Source organism: Pistacia vera, unplaced genomic scaffold (assembly GCF_008641045.1).
Source record: "Pistacia vera cultivar Batoury unplaced genomic scaffold, PisVer_v2 Contig310, whole genome shotgun sequence".
NCBI classification, from domain to species: domain Eukaryota; kingdom Viridiplantae; phylum Streptophyta; class Magnoliopsida; order Sapindales; family Anacardiaceae; genus Pistacia; species Pistacia vera.
The window spans coordinates 590960-607175 of NW_022196125.1; the positions used below are offsets into that span (position 1 = coordinate 590960).

The window sequence follows — 16216 nt, forward strand, 5'->3', positions numbered from 1 at the left end:
TATTCTTGCAAATAAATCATGAAATTGCAGAAATAGAATGCTGCCAAATTAAACTAGGTAATTGCCTGCTTAATGCGTGCTTCTCTAAAGCTCAAATTTCCAAAACAAAAAATAAAATATACTCCAATTTCATGTGGCTGGCTTTTGATCCTCGAGCTGAGATATTTGTATCATGTTTTTTTTTTTGTTTTTTTTCCCTTTCACTTTTTTTTGTTTTTCCCCCCCCCCCCCTTTTGTGTCTGTTTGTTTTTGGTTGTTGTTGTTGGGTGTGTTGTGTGTTGTTGATTTTTTTTTTTGTTTGGTGTCTTGTTTTTTGTTTTTTTTTTTTTTGTTTTTTTGGTTGTTTGTTTGTTTTTTTTTGTTTTTTTTTTTTTTTTGTGTGTTTCGTCCGATTATTTTTTTTCATCCTCATTTTCTGCCTTTATTAGCTTACTCAAAGAAATCTTTTTTGATGTCGAAGCTTTCAAGCTGCAGATATTATTCTTTTTTCTGTACTGCAAAACTTTAAAAAAAAAAAAAAAAAATGAGTTGCGGCACATGCGTGGTCGCACTTTTCACCAATTATTAAAATGTTTTTTCACTATGGGTGGCAAAGCTTGGTAATAAGATGTTAAAGGAGAATGTACTCGAATGTTAATGCTCCCACAGAGTGACAGAAGTGGGTGCTGAATGCTGTCATGCTGATGATGGTGTTACGGAAAACGGTGAATTCTTCGATGGTTGGGGTTAGCCAGTGCTGCATCTACGTGTAGCTGAGCCTGCAATGTCAGCTGCCATGCCCGGTGCCAGATTAGGAATTTCAAGTCCTAGAAATTTGAGTAAAATGAAAAACAACTATTCCTATACATATTACCAATTTTATTCACAAAATACTTTTTTTTTTTAAATTAACAAAAATACCCCCACCTATCCATATTTATCAGATTCCGACAACCACCATCTGTGATAGCCAGAATTTATCACAATAGCCTACAAATAATCAGAACTGGCCGGTAATTCACCGATCTGGTTTTTTTCTATAGCCGTCAACGGCCAGATATGGCTATAGATCTGACATTTTCTAGCCAAATCCATAGTAGATCTGACCAAAAATAACCATATCAATGTCCTACCCACCAGATCCGATCGGTCTGTATCGTAATACTGTTTTCTGATCAGATTCCGGCTATGGTTGTTAGAAACTGACACTATGAGTAGGTGATGGTGTTTTTGTCATTTTATAAAATTTTTATATATTAGGGTGTTTAGTTAAATTAGCAAACCTAAAGAATTTTTTATTAATTTTTAAATTTTACCTTATAATACTTTTCTATTTAACAACCTAATATTATTCCCAAAATCCTATTCTAAATAACTATACAAACGGAACCCGTTGTGGTTATTTTACTTTCTGTCACAGTAGATTGGCACCTGGCACCACCATTGAATGCTAAGGAACATTGTAATGCTTTTATCCAATAAACATAAAGGTCATGGACGCTTTGCTACGTGTTTAATAATATGTTCTGAACTCTCAGAGATGTCATTTTCTTTTTATATTTTGTCTTGGCCTTTCAAAGTGAAAATGCTACATGACTAGTCATAGTTATTGATAATATATAATATTTGAACTAATTGATGCCACTACATGATTTCCACTTTAATCTATTTTATTTTATGTTTCATATAAAATCCTCCAATCATATCAGGACGAATTAATTAGTAAGTTAATTAAGTAAGATTAGGTTTCTTATCAACAAAGCAACAATCTTTTAAGATAATACTCTTGATGTGGATATGAGACCCACAATCCCTAAAGGGCCCAAATTACCCAACTTTTCCTCACTAATACTCTTAAGGCACGCATAGCTTTGAATTTTCATTTTCATAAATATATATAGATAGAGTAAAACCTCTGGATCACATTAATTTATTACTATAAGAAGATTATAACTTAATAGAGGTATAGTTACAAAAATTACTATTTTGATTACTTATTTTATAATTCACGTTTTAGTTGTATTAATATTTCAATTCATTATTTTAGTAGTCACTGCTGCAATTAGATAATAAGATAAAGGAAATCATCCTAAAGATGATACTACGAAAATACAAAAAATTTCGTGTTAAGAAGCTTTAAACATGCTTAGAAAGCTATAAATATTTTGGTTTCAATAAAATGTGTCCATACTAGCGAGTTATTACATACCCACAACTTAAAAGATGGGGTAACGACTCTGAAACATAATTCATTGTTTCAAACAACTTTAAATTAATATTTTATTTCATCTTAAACATTTAATATAACATAACATATTTTTTTTGTAATGTACAGATAATTATTAATATATATATATATATATCATAACAGCTCATCAAAATGGCGTTAGTGGTTCCAAAATCATGATAGAGTTCTATTAAAACAATTTGGACTTATCTGAGCTAGCTTTTGGAAGTGAGTTATAACCAAACCCATTTTATCAAGTTTATAAACTTCCCGGTTAACAAAGAAAATGAATTGACACGATTAAAGAAGGAATGAGAAAAGCTTACTTTGGATAAATTTTTTCTTTTTCTAACTTTCAGCTCTTAAAAAATGTTAAATGGATACTATGATGTCTCTTAAAACAATCGATAAATTAAATGTTACAAAAATACTTAGTATAAATTAAAACATCAATTATTATGATTTATGAATTTTCCCATCCAAAACATATATAAATTTCTACCTCTATAATTTTCTCCGAGATTTCTTCCTTTCCCTTGATTCCTCCTCGTCAATGGCAAATCCCAAATACAAAACGTCTGGCATCCCACTAGATTTAATATACAACATTCTTTACAAACTACCAGCAAAAAATCTATTACGATTTCGTTGTCTTTCGAAACCATTTTGCTCCCTAATTGCTTCTCCAGATTTCATCAAACTTCACTTCAGTCACTACATTTCATCCTGTCTCAATTTCATTGTCAAAGATTTGAGTCTCTACTCCTCGGAACTTAATTCATTCGATAACATCATCCAACTTAATGATCTCAGAGAAGACACAAAAGTATTTGGTTCATGTAAAAGCTTCCTTGCTTTATCTGATCTTAACCTAGACATCTCCTTATTTAACCCTTCAAATGGAATTTTATTCGAGTTACCTTTTCCCCATGAAGATTTTCATGGAGATTGTGTTAGTCGCGTTGCGTTTCTGGGATTTGGTTATGACCATGTTAATGACCACTACAAAGTTGTGAGAATTATGAGGTTTAGATTTGAGCATGGAGATGGCAGTTGGTTTACTGATTATGAAGTTAAGGTTTTCAGTTCAAAAACCAATTCTTGGAGAAGAATCAATATGTTTCCTAATTGTTTTCGTTTTATATCTGAAACTTATAACCCTCTTTCAGATAGAAGAAGATATGGAGTTTTTGTTTCAAAAAAAAAAAAAGTGAGTTGCTGGCACATGCGTGGTCTCACTTTTCACAAATTATTAAAAATGCTTTTTTGCCATGGGTGGCAAAGCTTGGTAATAAGATGTTAAAGGAGAATGTACTCGAATGTTAATGCTCCCACAGAGTGACAGAAGTGGGTGCTGAATGCTGTCATGCTGATGATGGTGTTACGGAAAACGGTGAATTATTCGATGGTTGGGGTTAGCCAGTGCTGCATCTACGTGTAGCTGAGTCTGCAATGTCAGCTGCCATGCCCGGTGCCAGATTACGAATTTCAAGTTCTAGAAATTTGAGCAAAAACAAAAGTTAAGGCTATTACTTCCCTCCATATTTCTATTCCTATTCTTAAAATATTTATTTATTTTGTTATTTGAAAAATATTAGTATATTTTAGAATTACTTTTAGATCTTTTTAGTTTATTAATTTCATTAAATACCTCTAAAAAAAAGTTTAAAAATTAACAAAAACACTCTCATTCACCCATATTTATCAGATTCTGACAACTATCGTCAATGATAGTCAGAATCTATCACAACAGCCTACAAACGATCGAAACTGACTAGTAATTCACCAATCTTGCCTTTTTCGACCAAATCTACTGTGGATCTAGCCTTTTACAGCTGTCAACGGCCAAATCTGATCGAAAAAGACTATATCGACGCCCTACCCGTCAGATCTGAACGGTCTATATTGTAACGCCATTTTTTGATCAGATTCTGACGATGGTGACCAAAATCTGACACTGTAGGTGGATGGGGGTTTTTGTTATTTTATAAAATTTTTATATATTAAGGTATTTAGTTAAATTAATAAATTTAAGGATTTTTTTATTAATTTTTAAATTTTATCTCGTAATACTCTATTATTCAACTATCCAATATTATTTTTAAAATCATATCCAAAATAACAAAACAAATAATCCTTTTATGTTGTGGTTATTTTGCTATGTTCTGAACTCTCAAGATGTCATTTTCTTTTTATATTCAATAATACTATACTCACAAATAAATCTTACAAGATTTTTATACAAAGTGAGATGGCAAAAAATAAATAAAATAATAAAACAACAAATCAAACTCATTAAATTCACTCTTCCATTTATTTTTTGCCACATCACTTTGTATGAAAATCTTTATAAAATATCTTTGTAAGTATAGTATTACTCTTTTATATTTTGTCTTGGCCTTTCAAAGTGAAAATGCTACATGACTAGTCATAGTTATTGATAATATATAATATTTGAACTAATTGATACCACTACTTGATTTCCACTTTAATCTAATTTATTTTATGTTTCATATAAAATCCTCCAATCATATCAGGACGAATTAATTAGTAAGTTAATTCCGTAAGATTAGGTTTCTTATCAACAAAGCAAAAATCTTTTAAGATAATACTTTTGATAAACTTAATAAAGATATAATTATAAAAATTACTATTTTAATTTCTTATTTTATAATTGACGTTTTAGTTGTATTAATATTTCAATTCATTATTTTAGTAATCACTGCTGTAATTAGACAATAAAAGAAAAGAAATCATCATGAGAATGATAGTACGAAAATACACAAATTTTCCTGTCAAGAAACTTTAAACATGCCTAAAAAGCTACAAATATTTTGATTTCAATAAGAATGTGTCTATACTAGCGAGTTATTACATACTTGATACCTGCAACTTAAAAGATGGGATAACGACTTTAAAATATAATTCATTGTCCCAAACAATTTTAGATTAATATTTTATGTCATCTTAAACATTTAATATAACATAACATAATTTTGTTTTTTTATAATGTACAGATAATTATTAATATATATATATCATAACAGCCCATCAAAATGGCGTTAGTGGTTCCAAAATCATGATAGAGTTCTACTAAAACAATTTGGACTCATTTGAGCTAGCTGTTGGGAGTGGGTTCTAACCAAGTCTATTTTATCATGTTTTTTCAAAAAATAAAAGAAAACTAAGGTTTTGATAATGATGAACTTCGCGGTTAAGAAAGAAAATGAATTAAGACGATGAAAGAAAGAATGAGAAAAGCTTACTTTGGATAAATGTTTTCTTTTTCTAACTTTCAGCTCTTAAAAATATTAAATAGATACTATGATGTCTCTTCAAACAATCGATAAATTAAATGTTACAAAAATATTTAGTATAAATTAAAACATCAATTATTTTGAATTTTCCCATCCAAAACATATATAAATTTCTACCTCTATAATTTTCTCTGAGCTTTCTTCCTTTCCTTTGAATCCTCCTCGTCAATGGCAAATCCCAAATACAAAACGTCTGGCATCCCACTAGATTTAATATACAACATTCTTTACAAACTACCAGCAAAAACTCTATTACGATTTCGTTGTCTTTCGAAACCATTTTGCTCCCTAATTGCTTCTCCAGATTTCATCAAACTTTACTTCAGTCACTACATTTCATCCCGTCTCAATTTCATTGTCAAAGATTTGAGTCTCTACTCCTCGGAACTTAATTCATTCGATAACATCATCCAACTTAATGATCTCAGAGAAGANAAAACATATATAAATTTCTACCTCTATAATTTTCTCCGAGATTTCTTCCTTTCCCTTGATTCCTCCTCGTCAATGGCAAATCCCAAATACAAAACGTCTGGCATCCCACTAGATTTAATATACAACATTCTTTACAAACTACCAGCAAAAAATCTATTACGATTTCGTTGTCTTTCGAAACCATTTTGCTCCCTAATTGCTTCTCCAGATTTCATCAAACTTCACTTCAGTCACTACATTTCATCCTGTCTCAATTTCATTGTCAAAGATTTGAGTCTCTACTCCTCGGAACTTAATTCATTCGATAACATCATCCAACTTAATGATCTCAGAGAAGACACAAAAGTATTTGGTTCATGTAAAAGCTTCCTTGCTTTATCTGATCTTAACCTAGACATCTCCTTATTTAACCCTTCAAATGGAATTTTATTCGAGTTACCTTTTCCCCATGAAGATTTTCATGGAGATTGTGTTAGTCGCGTTGCGTTTCTGGGATTTGGTTATGACCATGTTAATGACCACTACAAAGTTGTGAGAATTGTGAGGTTTAGATTTGAGCATGGAGATGGCAGTTGGTTTACTGATTATGAAGTTAAGGTTTTCAGTTCAAAAACCAATTCTTGGAGAAGAATCAATATGTTTCCTAATTGTTTTCGTTTTATATCTGAAACTTATAACCCTCTTTCAGATAGAAGAAGATATGGAGTTTTTGTTTCAAGTGGTTTACACTGGTTGTTTCCTCGTAGTCCCGATTTGGGTTCAGGACTTCAGGTAACTCAATAGTTGTTTTTGATCTTAGTGCTGAAGCTTTTAGTGTATTGCCACAGCCTTATAATCCTGACTTTGAGAAAGATGATGCGTTGGAATTGGTGGTGCTTATGGGGAGATTATGCTTGGTTAGTATGTATGATGAAGGGATTCTTGATGTATGAATGATGAAAGAATATCGGGTGAAAGAATCGTGGTTTAAATTGATTTCGATTGATCGAAGTAACAAAACCAATTCTTTCAGTTTCTTTAACCCTTTACCTTTCTCGGAATGGCGTGGTGATGAATTTATCTTGGAAGTGGGTGAAGAACATGTATTGTATAATTTGAAAAGAGAAAGTGTAAAGACTGAGAAGAGCTTTTTTCAGGCAGAGGAAGAGAAGCAGGAGGAGGAGCAAGAGGAAAGTAAGGAACAGAAGAGGAAGAAGAGGTAATAAACATTGTTAAATTCCAAGTATTTAAGTCTTTTGATTATCTCTGTAATTTGTTTGACTTGATCTGTTATTTGTTCCTTTTAATTTTCTCTCTTTCAGGATTGATTTTCTGGGAAGAAAATTTAAACTATTGTTATATGCAATAACCAGAAGATGCAGAATAGGAACAAAAGGAATGATCAAAGCTCAATCGCAACCATCACATACTATTCTGAATCAACAAAAGCATACATAGTTTCCATAAGGATTAATTCCAAGAACTGTTGTTGAATATGGAGGAGCATTGAGATTATGAAGAATCTTGAATAGTAAATGTTGAATGCATTTGTACAAAAGATGATATCTTGAATCGATATCTTCCTCAAAAGTCTCATAATCAGATGTTCTTTCGAAAGCTCTTGCATCTTTTTCTTTCTTTGCAAGGCACAGACAAATCTATATGACTCATGCATACACTAAATCACTAATACTACATATAAACTTATTATAAGTGACTGTGTTACATGATTATCACAACCAGGGTTATAAGTCGAGTCGAGCTGTTTGCGAGCAAATTTGGGCTCAGCTTGACCAAAGCTCGAGCTGCTCGACTAAGGTGTCGAGTCGAGTTCGAACATGCCACTACTCGACTCGACAAACTCGTGAGCTTCAACGAGCTTGAGGGTATATGTGACAGTTTTGAAAGTAATAGGGCGCAATATGTAATGTATTAGTTTTAAAATTGACAAATCCACCCATATCCAATTATTATATCCATATTTGAAATATGTAAAACTCGATTTGGGGGTTTTGAAACTAGAAAAAAACCCTAAAACTAAAACGTCTCTTGCTCTGCCACTCTGCCAGTCTGCTCCAGTCGCCGTCTCGGTCGCCGTTGGCCGCCCCGCCTCTATCTCGTCTCAGGTGATTTTTTTTCTCAGAAAAATGAAGCTTTTCTTCTCTGTTCCATGCTCCACCACAAATTTGATGTCTCCGGACGGTACTTGAAACCATAATATATTTTTACTATTTTGATGTTCTGGAAACTTGAGAAGAAATAGTTGAGGTGAATTTAATTCTAATTTAGGATTGTATGTCATTAAAATTGGAAAAGTATAGAGCTCATCCTCTCTTCTTGTTTTATTTAACAACTGGAACAATATGTTTAGTGGACTAAAGGAAATTGCTAAGCTGTTGGATTGTTTAAATTCTGATAAGCGCTGGTGTTTCAATGTAGTGTTAACCATGTGTTTGTGGAAATTCTACTGCTTTTGTTGAAAATGTTTATGCATCAATTTTTAAGTTATTGCAATTTATGAATGACATTAAACTGGAGTTTTCAATTTTCTGGGCAAAACCGGTTAATCGGTTTTAAGAGATTGGTTAACTGGTAAACCAGTCGGTTTATAACCGGTGTGCCCCTATAATCAGTTCGGTCCGGTTTATAAACTTCTTGTATAGCGTAAATTTCTGTACATCTTGAACCTAAAACTCTCTATTATTTATGAACCCTAAATAAAGAACAGTTAAAGATGCAGCACGATGAGGTTATATGGCAAGTTATCAGACACAATCACTGCAGTTTCATGGCCAAGTGAGTGTCTTCTGGTTGACCATTTATTTATTTTTTCATCTTGATTCAAATTTAGTTTATTTACTTTTTTGTTGGGTTTTTATTGAATTTTGATTGGTGTGTAGAATCGAGACGGGGAAGTTCTGTAGAAACCCGTATAATGTAACTGGTATTTGTAACCGAAGCTCTTGCCCTCTTGCTAACAGTCGATACGCCACCATTCGAGACCACGATGGTACCTTTTTTGGGTTTTGAACTATATTTATTTATATTCAGTTTCAATCACCATATTTATTACTTCTGTCTGGTTAACTACGCTATGATGTAACTTTATAGTGACCTTATTGGACCTTGAGCTGCCTGTGGGTGCTCATTATCCTTTGAGTTTGTGAAATGATGTGATCGCCTGCTCATTGATGAAACTATTTGTATGCTTAGTTATTTATTTATTTTTGTGTGCCGCAGGTGTATTTTATCTATATATGAAAACTATAGAAAGGGCTCACCAACCAAACCAATTGTGGGAAAGAGTTAAGTTGCCAAGGAATTACGAGAAGGCACTTGAAATTATTGACAAACATCTGGTATTGGAAATCCAGCTTGTGTCTGTATGACGTGGTTTGGGTTGTCTTGAATAATTTTAATTGTGGGATGTTGAAAGTGAATAGTCTGAATTTTAATGTGCTTACTCAATTTGACAGATGTATTGGCCCAAGTTTTTGGTACACAAAACAAAGCAAAGGTTGACTAAAATGACTCAGATGCGGATTCGCATGAGAAAGCTTGCTTTGAAAACAAGGTTTATAACTTTTTCATGCTTTCTACTGCTTCCAATTTTAGATTTTTACTTTTATGGGAATAATATCTACTATGTAGCTGTCCAAATAACGTTTATGTTCTGCATATCAAGTCTTTGAGCTGAATAATATATTTTGCAACTTTTATTTGGAATTTTATACTCCCTAGTTTGTGTTTTTTTATAGGGAAAAGATTATGACAACACCGAGGAAGGAGAAGAAAAGAGAGGCTAGAAGACAGGAAAAAGCTGAAAAGGCAGCAGTTTTGGATAAGGTTATTTTCCCAGTCATGCTACTGAAATACATGAACGGCATTTTCTCCACAGCTCTTAGCATCACCGTTTTTATTGTTTTTCTTTTGCAGAGTATTGAAAAAGAATTGCTGGAGCGCCTGAAGAAAGGGGTTTATGGTGACATATATAATTATCCTGCTGAAAAATATAATGAGATCCTTGATAAGGAACAACTGGCTGCTAGTGATTTGGAAGATGACGAGGTAGTTCTATAAGAATGTCATCTGACTTTACCGGCGATTCTTCATTTTCTTATTTTTTGGATGAAATAATTCTTTATAAAGGTTAAACATTTTTTTTTCTTTAAAAGAAGTACCATTCTGCTATCACTGAACTTCTTTGTTTGTGATCGAAACTAGGAGGAAGCTGAAATAGAATATGTTGAAGGGTATGATGATCTTGAAGAGGAGGAGGATATGGAAGATTTTGGTGGTCTTGCAATTAATAAGTTCCATACAGATGATGATGATGGTAAAATTGGTTTTCAATACTTTCTTTTTGTTGCCTTTTTTAATATGATGGGATATGTATGCATCCATCAACTTTTACAATATATGTGTACATTAGTTATTTACATATGTGTTGGTTGCTGATTAAAACCTTCATTTAAATGGATTAATTGATCGCAATTGTCATCTGCTAGGGGGAGCTTTTATGTTATAAAATAGCAAGTTGCACCTCCTATAACATGTTGTTTGGGTCTCATACACTTTTGATTGTTCACTCATCCAATTTCCTTTTTGTTACTTTTGACATTGTGTCTCTGGTTCTGAAATGTTTCTCTTTCAGAGTGTCTGAAATATCAAACTGAAATGATATTTTATTCATTGATATAATTGGGAACTTAATATTGGTGTAATGTTACAGTTGGAGTGGATGAAGATGATGAGGAAACTGTAGCAGTTGATCGCAAAAGAGCGAGAAGAGAATCTAACATGACTTTGAGAAAGCTTGAGAAAGATGAACCTGGTGCCAAACTAAAGAAGAAAGCAAGGGTACTTGTTGAGGTGAGGGTTTATCTCCGCATATTTATGTTATTTTCTCTTGCATTATGAGGTTTAATGATTGATGTAGATACACCATCCTTCTTTTTGCAAGTTCTATATGCAAATGTCTCATAATTGTTATTTTTTGAACTGAAATAAAACTTTGGAAGCGATTGTCATTGGCCATGGTACATTCTGTTTCTGCATGGTTAAGGTGACATCAATACAATTCGAGTGAATCTTGATATCTCAAATTAAATTTTCTCAGGTTGAGCAAGAAGATGCGGATAAGAGACAAGAAGCAGTCTGCTGAGAGTGTCAAGTGTATTTTGCTTGTGTCAAGTGTATTTTGCTTAAATTTGATTTCTTAACGAGTAATAGTGTCAATTTTACAGTCATAAGATATAACTGCATTGATTGGTAGTGAGAGGAAGCGGAATTGTTGTACAGTTGAGTTGCGCTAGTATGCAAAATTTTGACACAATGTTTGAGAGATACTTTCTTACTTACCATTCACTTTTGTTTCGTTTTTCCATTATCTGTATTGGATTTGAATTGAGGAGCTGAATTCTTTATTGCTTATAGCTCATTCTTGCTTCACTTTTTCAATTATCTTGTTGGTAGTAGAAACGAAAGATGCAAATTGTAAATTTTAAAAGAGTAATACTAAATCTCAAATTTCCAACCCAAATAGTATGTGATCTTGTTTGTGTGGTGTTGACATATTATAAACCATATCAAATTTTCATTTATATATCAAATTTTCGTTTATGTATCAACGTCACATAAGGTAACATAAGGTAGAAGAATTTATATACATAATTGTAAATTGTAATGGCTTCTCGTTTAAGGAAGAAAATGAGATGAGATAATAGTTTCTTTTAATGAAGAAGGGAGAAAAAGCATTACCTGGAACCACGCAAGAAACAGAAAAGTTAATCTAAAGAATGAATGAGAAAAGCTTACTTTGTAGAAATGTCTTCCTTTTTCAACTTTCATCAAACATAATTTAGTGTAATTTTCTCTCCTTTGAAGTTTGATTCCTCTTCATCAATGGCAAATCCCAAACACAAATTGTCTAGCATCCCACCAGATTCAGTTTTCGACATTTTCTTCCGAATTACTGTAAAAACTCTATTAAGATTTCGTTGTCTTTCGAAACCAATTTGCTCCCTAATCGACAGTCCAAATTTCATTAAATTTCACTTGAATTATTCCATTTCATGAAGATCCCGTCTCAGTTTGATTGCCAAAGATTTGAACCTCTACTCATTGGACCTTAATTCATTCGATAACATAACCCCACTTCATGATCACCCCCAACAAAACATCAGGGAAGACACAGAAGTATTTGGTTCATGTAATAGCTTGCTCGCTCTATCCAAATATTCAACCCTTCAACTAGAAATTTATTCAAGTTACCTTTTGTCCGTAATGGCTCTCCCAGAGTTCGTTTTAGAGGTGTTGTGTTTTGGGATTTGGTTATGACCATGTTAATGATGGCTACAAAGTTTTGAGAACTGTGAGGTTGAACATGCGGTTAGTAGATTATGAAATTAATATTTTCAGTTTAAAATCTAATTCCTGGGAAACAATCGATATCTCTCCGAATTTTTTTCGCTATATTTCTTAGACTTATTATCCTCCGGACAGAAGAATGTATGGAGTTTTTGTTTCTGGTGTTTTGCATTGGTTGTTTCCTCGTATTCGGGAGTTATTAGTGTGTTGCCTCAGCCTGATTATTTTTACTTTGAGAAAGAAGCAGTATTCGATTTGGCGGTGGTGGCTGGGAGAATTTGTTTGATTTGTAAGTATGATGAAGGGCTTCTGGATGTCTGGATGATGAACGAATACGGGGTGAAGGAATCTTGGTTTAATTTGGTTTTCATTGATCGAAGTAACACGACTACTTCCTTCAGTTTCTTGAATCCACCTTCCTGGGAATGGGGTAATGGTGCTGATAATTTTGTCTTGGAAGTGAAATGGAATGAAAAACTTGTAGTGTATGATCTGAAAAAACAAAAGTGTCGAGACTGTGATGATTAATGGTGATCCGAATTTGTTTGCGGCACACTTTTGTGTGGAAAGCCTCGTTCAGGTTGAGCTCAATACAACTGATTGTAGAACAATAATTGAAGAGAAGCAACAGGAAGATCGGAAGGTGGTAGTTGATGAAAAGCAGCTATTGAAGCAAGAGGAAAATAAGGAACAAAACAGGAAGAAGAGGTAAATATTATATTAAAAAAAAAAATCACATTTCTTGTTATAATTAAGCTATTTTCTTATTCTTTAGACATTATTAAATTCTAAAGTTCCTATATCTTTTGATCATGTCTGTATATTGTTTCACTTGATACCTTGTTTGTCCCTCTTTTTCTCTCTTTCAGGATTGATTTCCTGTCCAGAGGATTTAAATTGTTTTTATATTCTTTTTTTTTTTTTTTTTTTTTTGTTTTGTTACCGACCGGGTGTGTCTGGGCTTGTTTATGCAGATCTCGACTAGTTCTCTAACCACGAATAAGACTTTCGAAACAGGGTAAGCCCTGCGGTCCGTGGCCAACAGTATTAACAACCGTTCTTATGATTTGAACCTGAGATCACAGGAAGAGCAAACTCTTTGGCCCCAAACCTTTACTACTCGGCCAACCCATTGATGGTCATTGTTTTTACATTCAATTACCGGAACACGTAGAATAGGAACAAAGGCAAAAGGTGTAAGTCAATAATTAAAGTGTACAATTTTCTTTTGAATAATGTTATGTTATATGCATTATTTTAAAACCCGAACCTTATAGCAATTGAACCGGATTAACGTGTTGAATTAGAGGCGCAATATCGAATTGTCAGTTCAACCGATTGGATTGATGACGTTAGCACGATATCAACATGACATAATAAAATTTTAAAACTCTTTAGACTTCGGTTTTAGATAATGTTATTTGAATATTAATTTTAGAGTTTTAAAATTTTATTATATTATGCTAACATCAACCCGATCCAATGACAAGGGGCTCTGATCGCCCAGCCCAATGAGTAGCCTCTTAACCAGGTCAAGGCCCAATCCGAGTATTAAAATATTGGTTATATCTACAAATCCTTATTCATTTCATTTTTTGTATCTTCTATAGTTTCATGTTTTCACTTTGTACAACTCGGATTCTCTTGTATCTTCCAACTTTTTTCATGTCTGGCTTTAAAGATTCTTCTGGTGTTGTATGTTTTAAGCCATTTTGCCAACGCGTGTGTCCAGGACTCAGATTCTCGGTAGAACTGCAATGAGTCAAGTTGAAATTGTGAATCAACATTCCTGGCTGATTATTTTCCCAAGACAATTACTGTGCAACATGTGGAATGATATTTAATCACAAGAACTACTGTTGAAGATCGAGGAGCATTAATTTAATTGTGAAAAATCTTGAATAGTACATGTTAAATGTTTTTTGTACAAGTGATTAAACTGTTCTTCAATCTACACATTGACTAATTGCCGCTGGTTTTTGACTTACTTTAATTTCCCTTTGTTTGTTCTTAATCTTCTTCCTAGTTTCTTTTCATTAATTAAATATTAAATATAAAATCTTCTAGAAATCTGATAATCTTTCAACCGCGTTTTAAAGCCGATGCATCTTTTCCTTTTTTACACGGGAGAACGACATTTTCCTACTACCAAGATTCAAAATAACACTTTCCCACACCCTTCGTCATATTCCGTTGTGTTTTCTATTAATATTTGATTAAAAATATAAAAATATTTTTAAATAATTTATTTTTAATTAGTTTAACATAAATTAAAATTTAGTTAAATCAAAATAATTATTTGTTAATTTAAATGTAAAGATGTTTTTTTTCATTTATTTAATTAATTAGAAATATTAATTTTCTAACTTAGTAAAAATAAAAAATATTATATTATGAAAAATATTATAAATTTAGTAGATTATTGAATAATAATGATGAGATATTGATAATACTACAAATAAATATTAAGGTCATTTAACTTTAAACAATTCCATAGCATTAATCCTAACTTTTTAGTTATTATTATTATTATTATTTGACTTTTTAATATTTGATTTTTTGGCTAATTAAAAAATAATAAAAAATTTATAAAATCAAATATTTAAGAGTATTTTCGTCTTTTCAATCAAATATTAACATAAAACATAACAGTACCTAACAAATGGTGAGAGAGTATCATTTTAAAACTTGAAGGGTGGGAAAGTGTCGTTCTCCCGTGTGAAAAAGAAAAAGATGCATCGACTTTAAAACACAGTTGAAAGATTATCAGATTTCTAGAAGATTTTATATGTAATATTTAATTAATGAAAAGAAACTAGGAAGAAGATTAAGAACAAACAAAGGGAAATTAAAGTAAGTCAAAAACAAGCGATACTACAAGATGGTTAGATGTGGTTCTCCCTTTTTACACATTACAAGAATGGGTAAAACAAGAAGGTTTTGTATCTCAAGTTTCACACTTTCAAGTATACCTCTAAAATAATATCTTTAACCTCTCATAACCGATAACAAACTTTTTAGTCACTAAAATTATCTATATTTAAGGGATTTTGTATTCAAGATGTAAGAGAGGTACCTATCATATTTGTGTAATTACTTTGATCTATTAGACTTGTCGGGTGTTTCGTGGTCATGAGGGTTATGCATGCTTAAATATAGGCCTGAATACCTCAGATACCTAAAATAATATCCTTAACAACGTTGTTGGTCATGACCTTAAAATAAACTTGATACTTGTGCAATGAATATGTTAATCATCGACGTATGGTCTCAGGTTCAAATCTCCTTGGCTCCCAAGATATAAATGAGTTATTATAACGGTGAGATATTGTGCTAGTCACCAACAGAGATTAATTGAGGTACTTGGAAGCTGATTCAGACACCCTATATATATATATATATATATAAAGAAGGTGTTAATCGTGGATTTAATATTGGAAATAATAAATTTTACATTACTTTTTCATTCAAATTAGCAAAAGTAGTGTATATATATATATATAAGATGGATTCCAAACATTTATGGTGTGAAGAATTTAATAAATTTCAACTATCGTTTAAAATACAAAAATCGAGATACGTGCAAAATAATACTTCAAGTTGAGATAACGTGTGGATGGGCTTTAATTCATTTGTGTTATGAACCAAGGAAATCCGATTAGTTCGGGCCCATTAACTAATAATTATATCTTATTATTATTATTATTATTTTAAAAAAAGGGACAAAAAATAGCTTTCACGTGACCAAATACCCACTGATTGTTAATATACTAATTCAGTAATTCATTGTTCTGAAACTCGGGCCGGCCGGTTCGATCGAACCGATCGGATTTCATCAATGATTCCGGTTGATTAAATATTAAAACCTGATATTTTTATTTAAACCATATACTGTCAGACCGCTAATCCA

The 16216-nt window shown here is 32.2% G+C and overlaps 1 protein-coding gene and 1 pseudogene across 2 annotated transcripts; both read left to right on the plus strand.

The window, feature by feature from the left end:
• Positions 1-6030: 6030 nt before the first annotated feature.
• On the plus strand, positions 6031-7516 carry LOC116136294 (annotated as a pseudogene).
• A 505-nt stretch (positions 7517-8021) lies between these two features.
• On the plus strand, positions 8022-11123 carry LOC116136327 (protein MAK16 homolog). Of its 2 annotated transcripts, none has more exons than XM_031422032.1 (10): positions 8022-8063; positions 8661-8733; positions 8838-8947; positions 9178-9296; positions 9414-9511; positions 9696-9783; positions 9874-10005; positions 10162-10273; positions 10670-10809; positions 11057-11123. In XM_031422032.1, exons 2-10 carry the CDS (start codon positions 8672-8674, stop codon positions 11099-11101), a joined length of 906 nt encoding a protein of 301 aa, XP_031277892.1. In that variant the 5' UTR covers positions 8022-8063; positions 8661-8671; the 3' UTR covers positions 11102-11123. The 2 variants fall into 2 exon arrangements, with proteins under 2 accessions (XP_031277892.1, XP_031277893.1); XM_031422033.1 differs by having other exon boundaries at positions 8666-8733.
• The last annotated feature ends 5093 nt before the right edge of the window (positions 11124-16216 follow it).

Bases quoted from the DNA above. Each gene is read 5' to 3' on its own strand.
- LOC116136327 (XM_031422032.1), top strand. From the start codon at position 8,672: ATGCAGCACGATGAGGTTATATGGCAAGTTATCAGACACAATCACTGC. The intron at 8,948-9,177 runs GTACCTTTTTTG...TGTGTGCCGCAG, and splicing joins CACCATTCGAGACCACGATG to GTGTATTTTATCTATATATG. The intron at 9,512-9,695 runs GTTTATAACTTT...GTTTTTTTATAG, and splicing joins AAGCTTGCTTTGAAAACAAG to GGAAAAGATTATGACAACAC.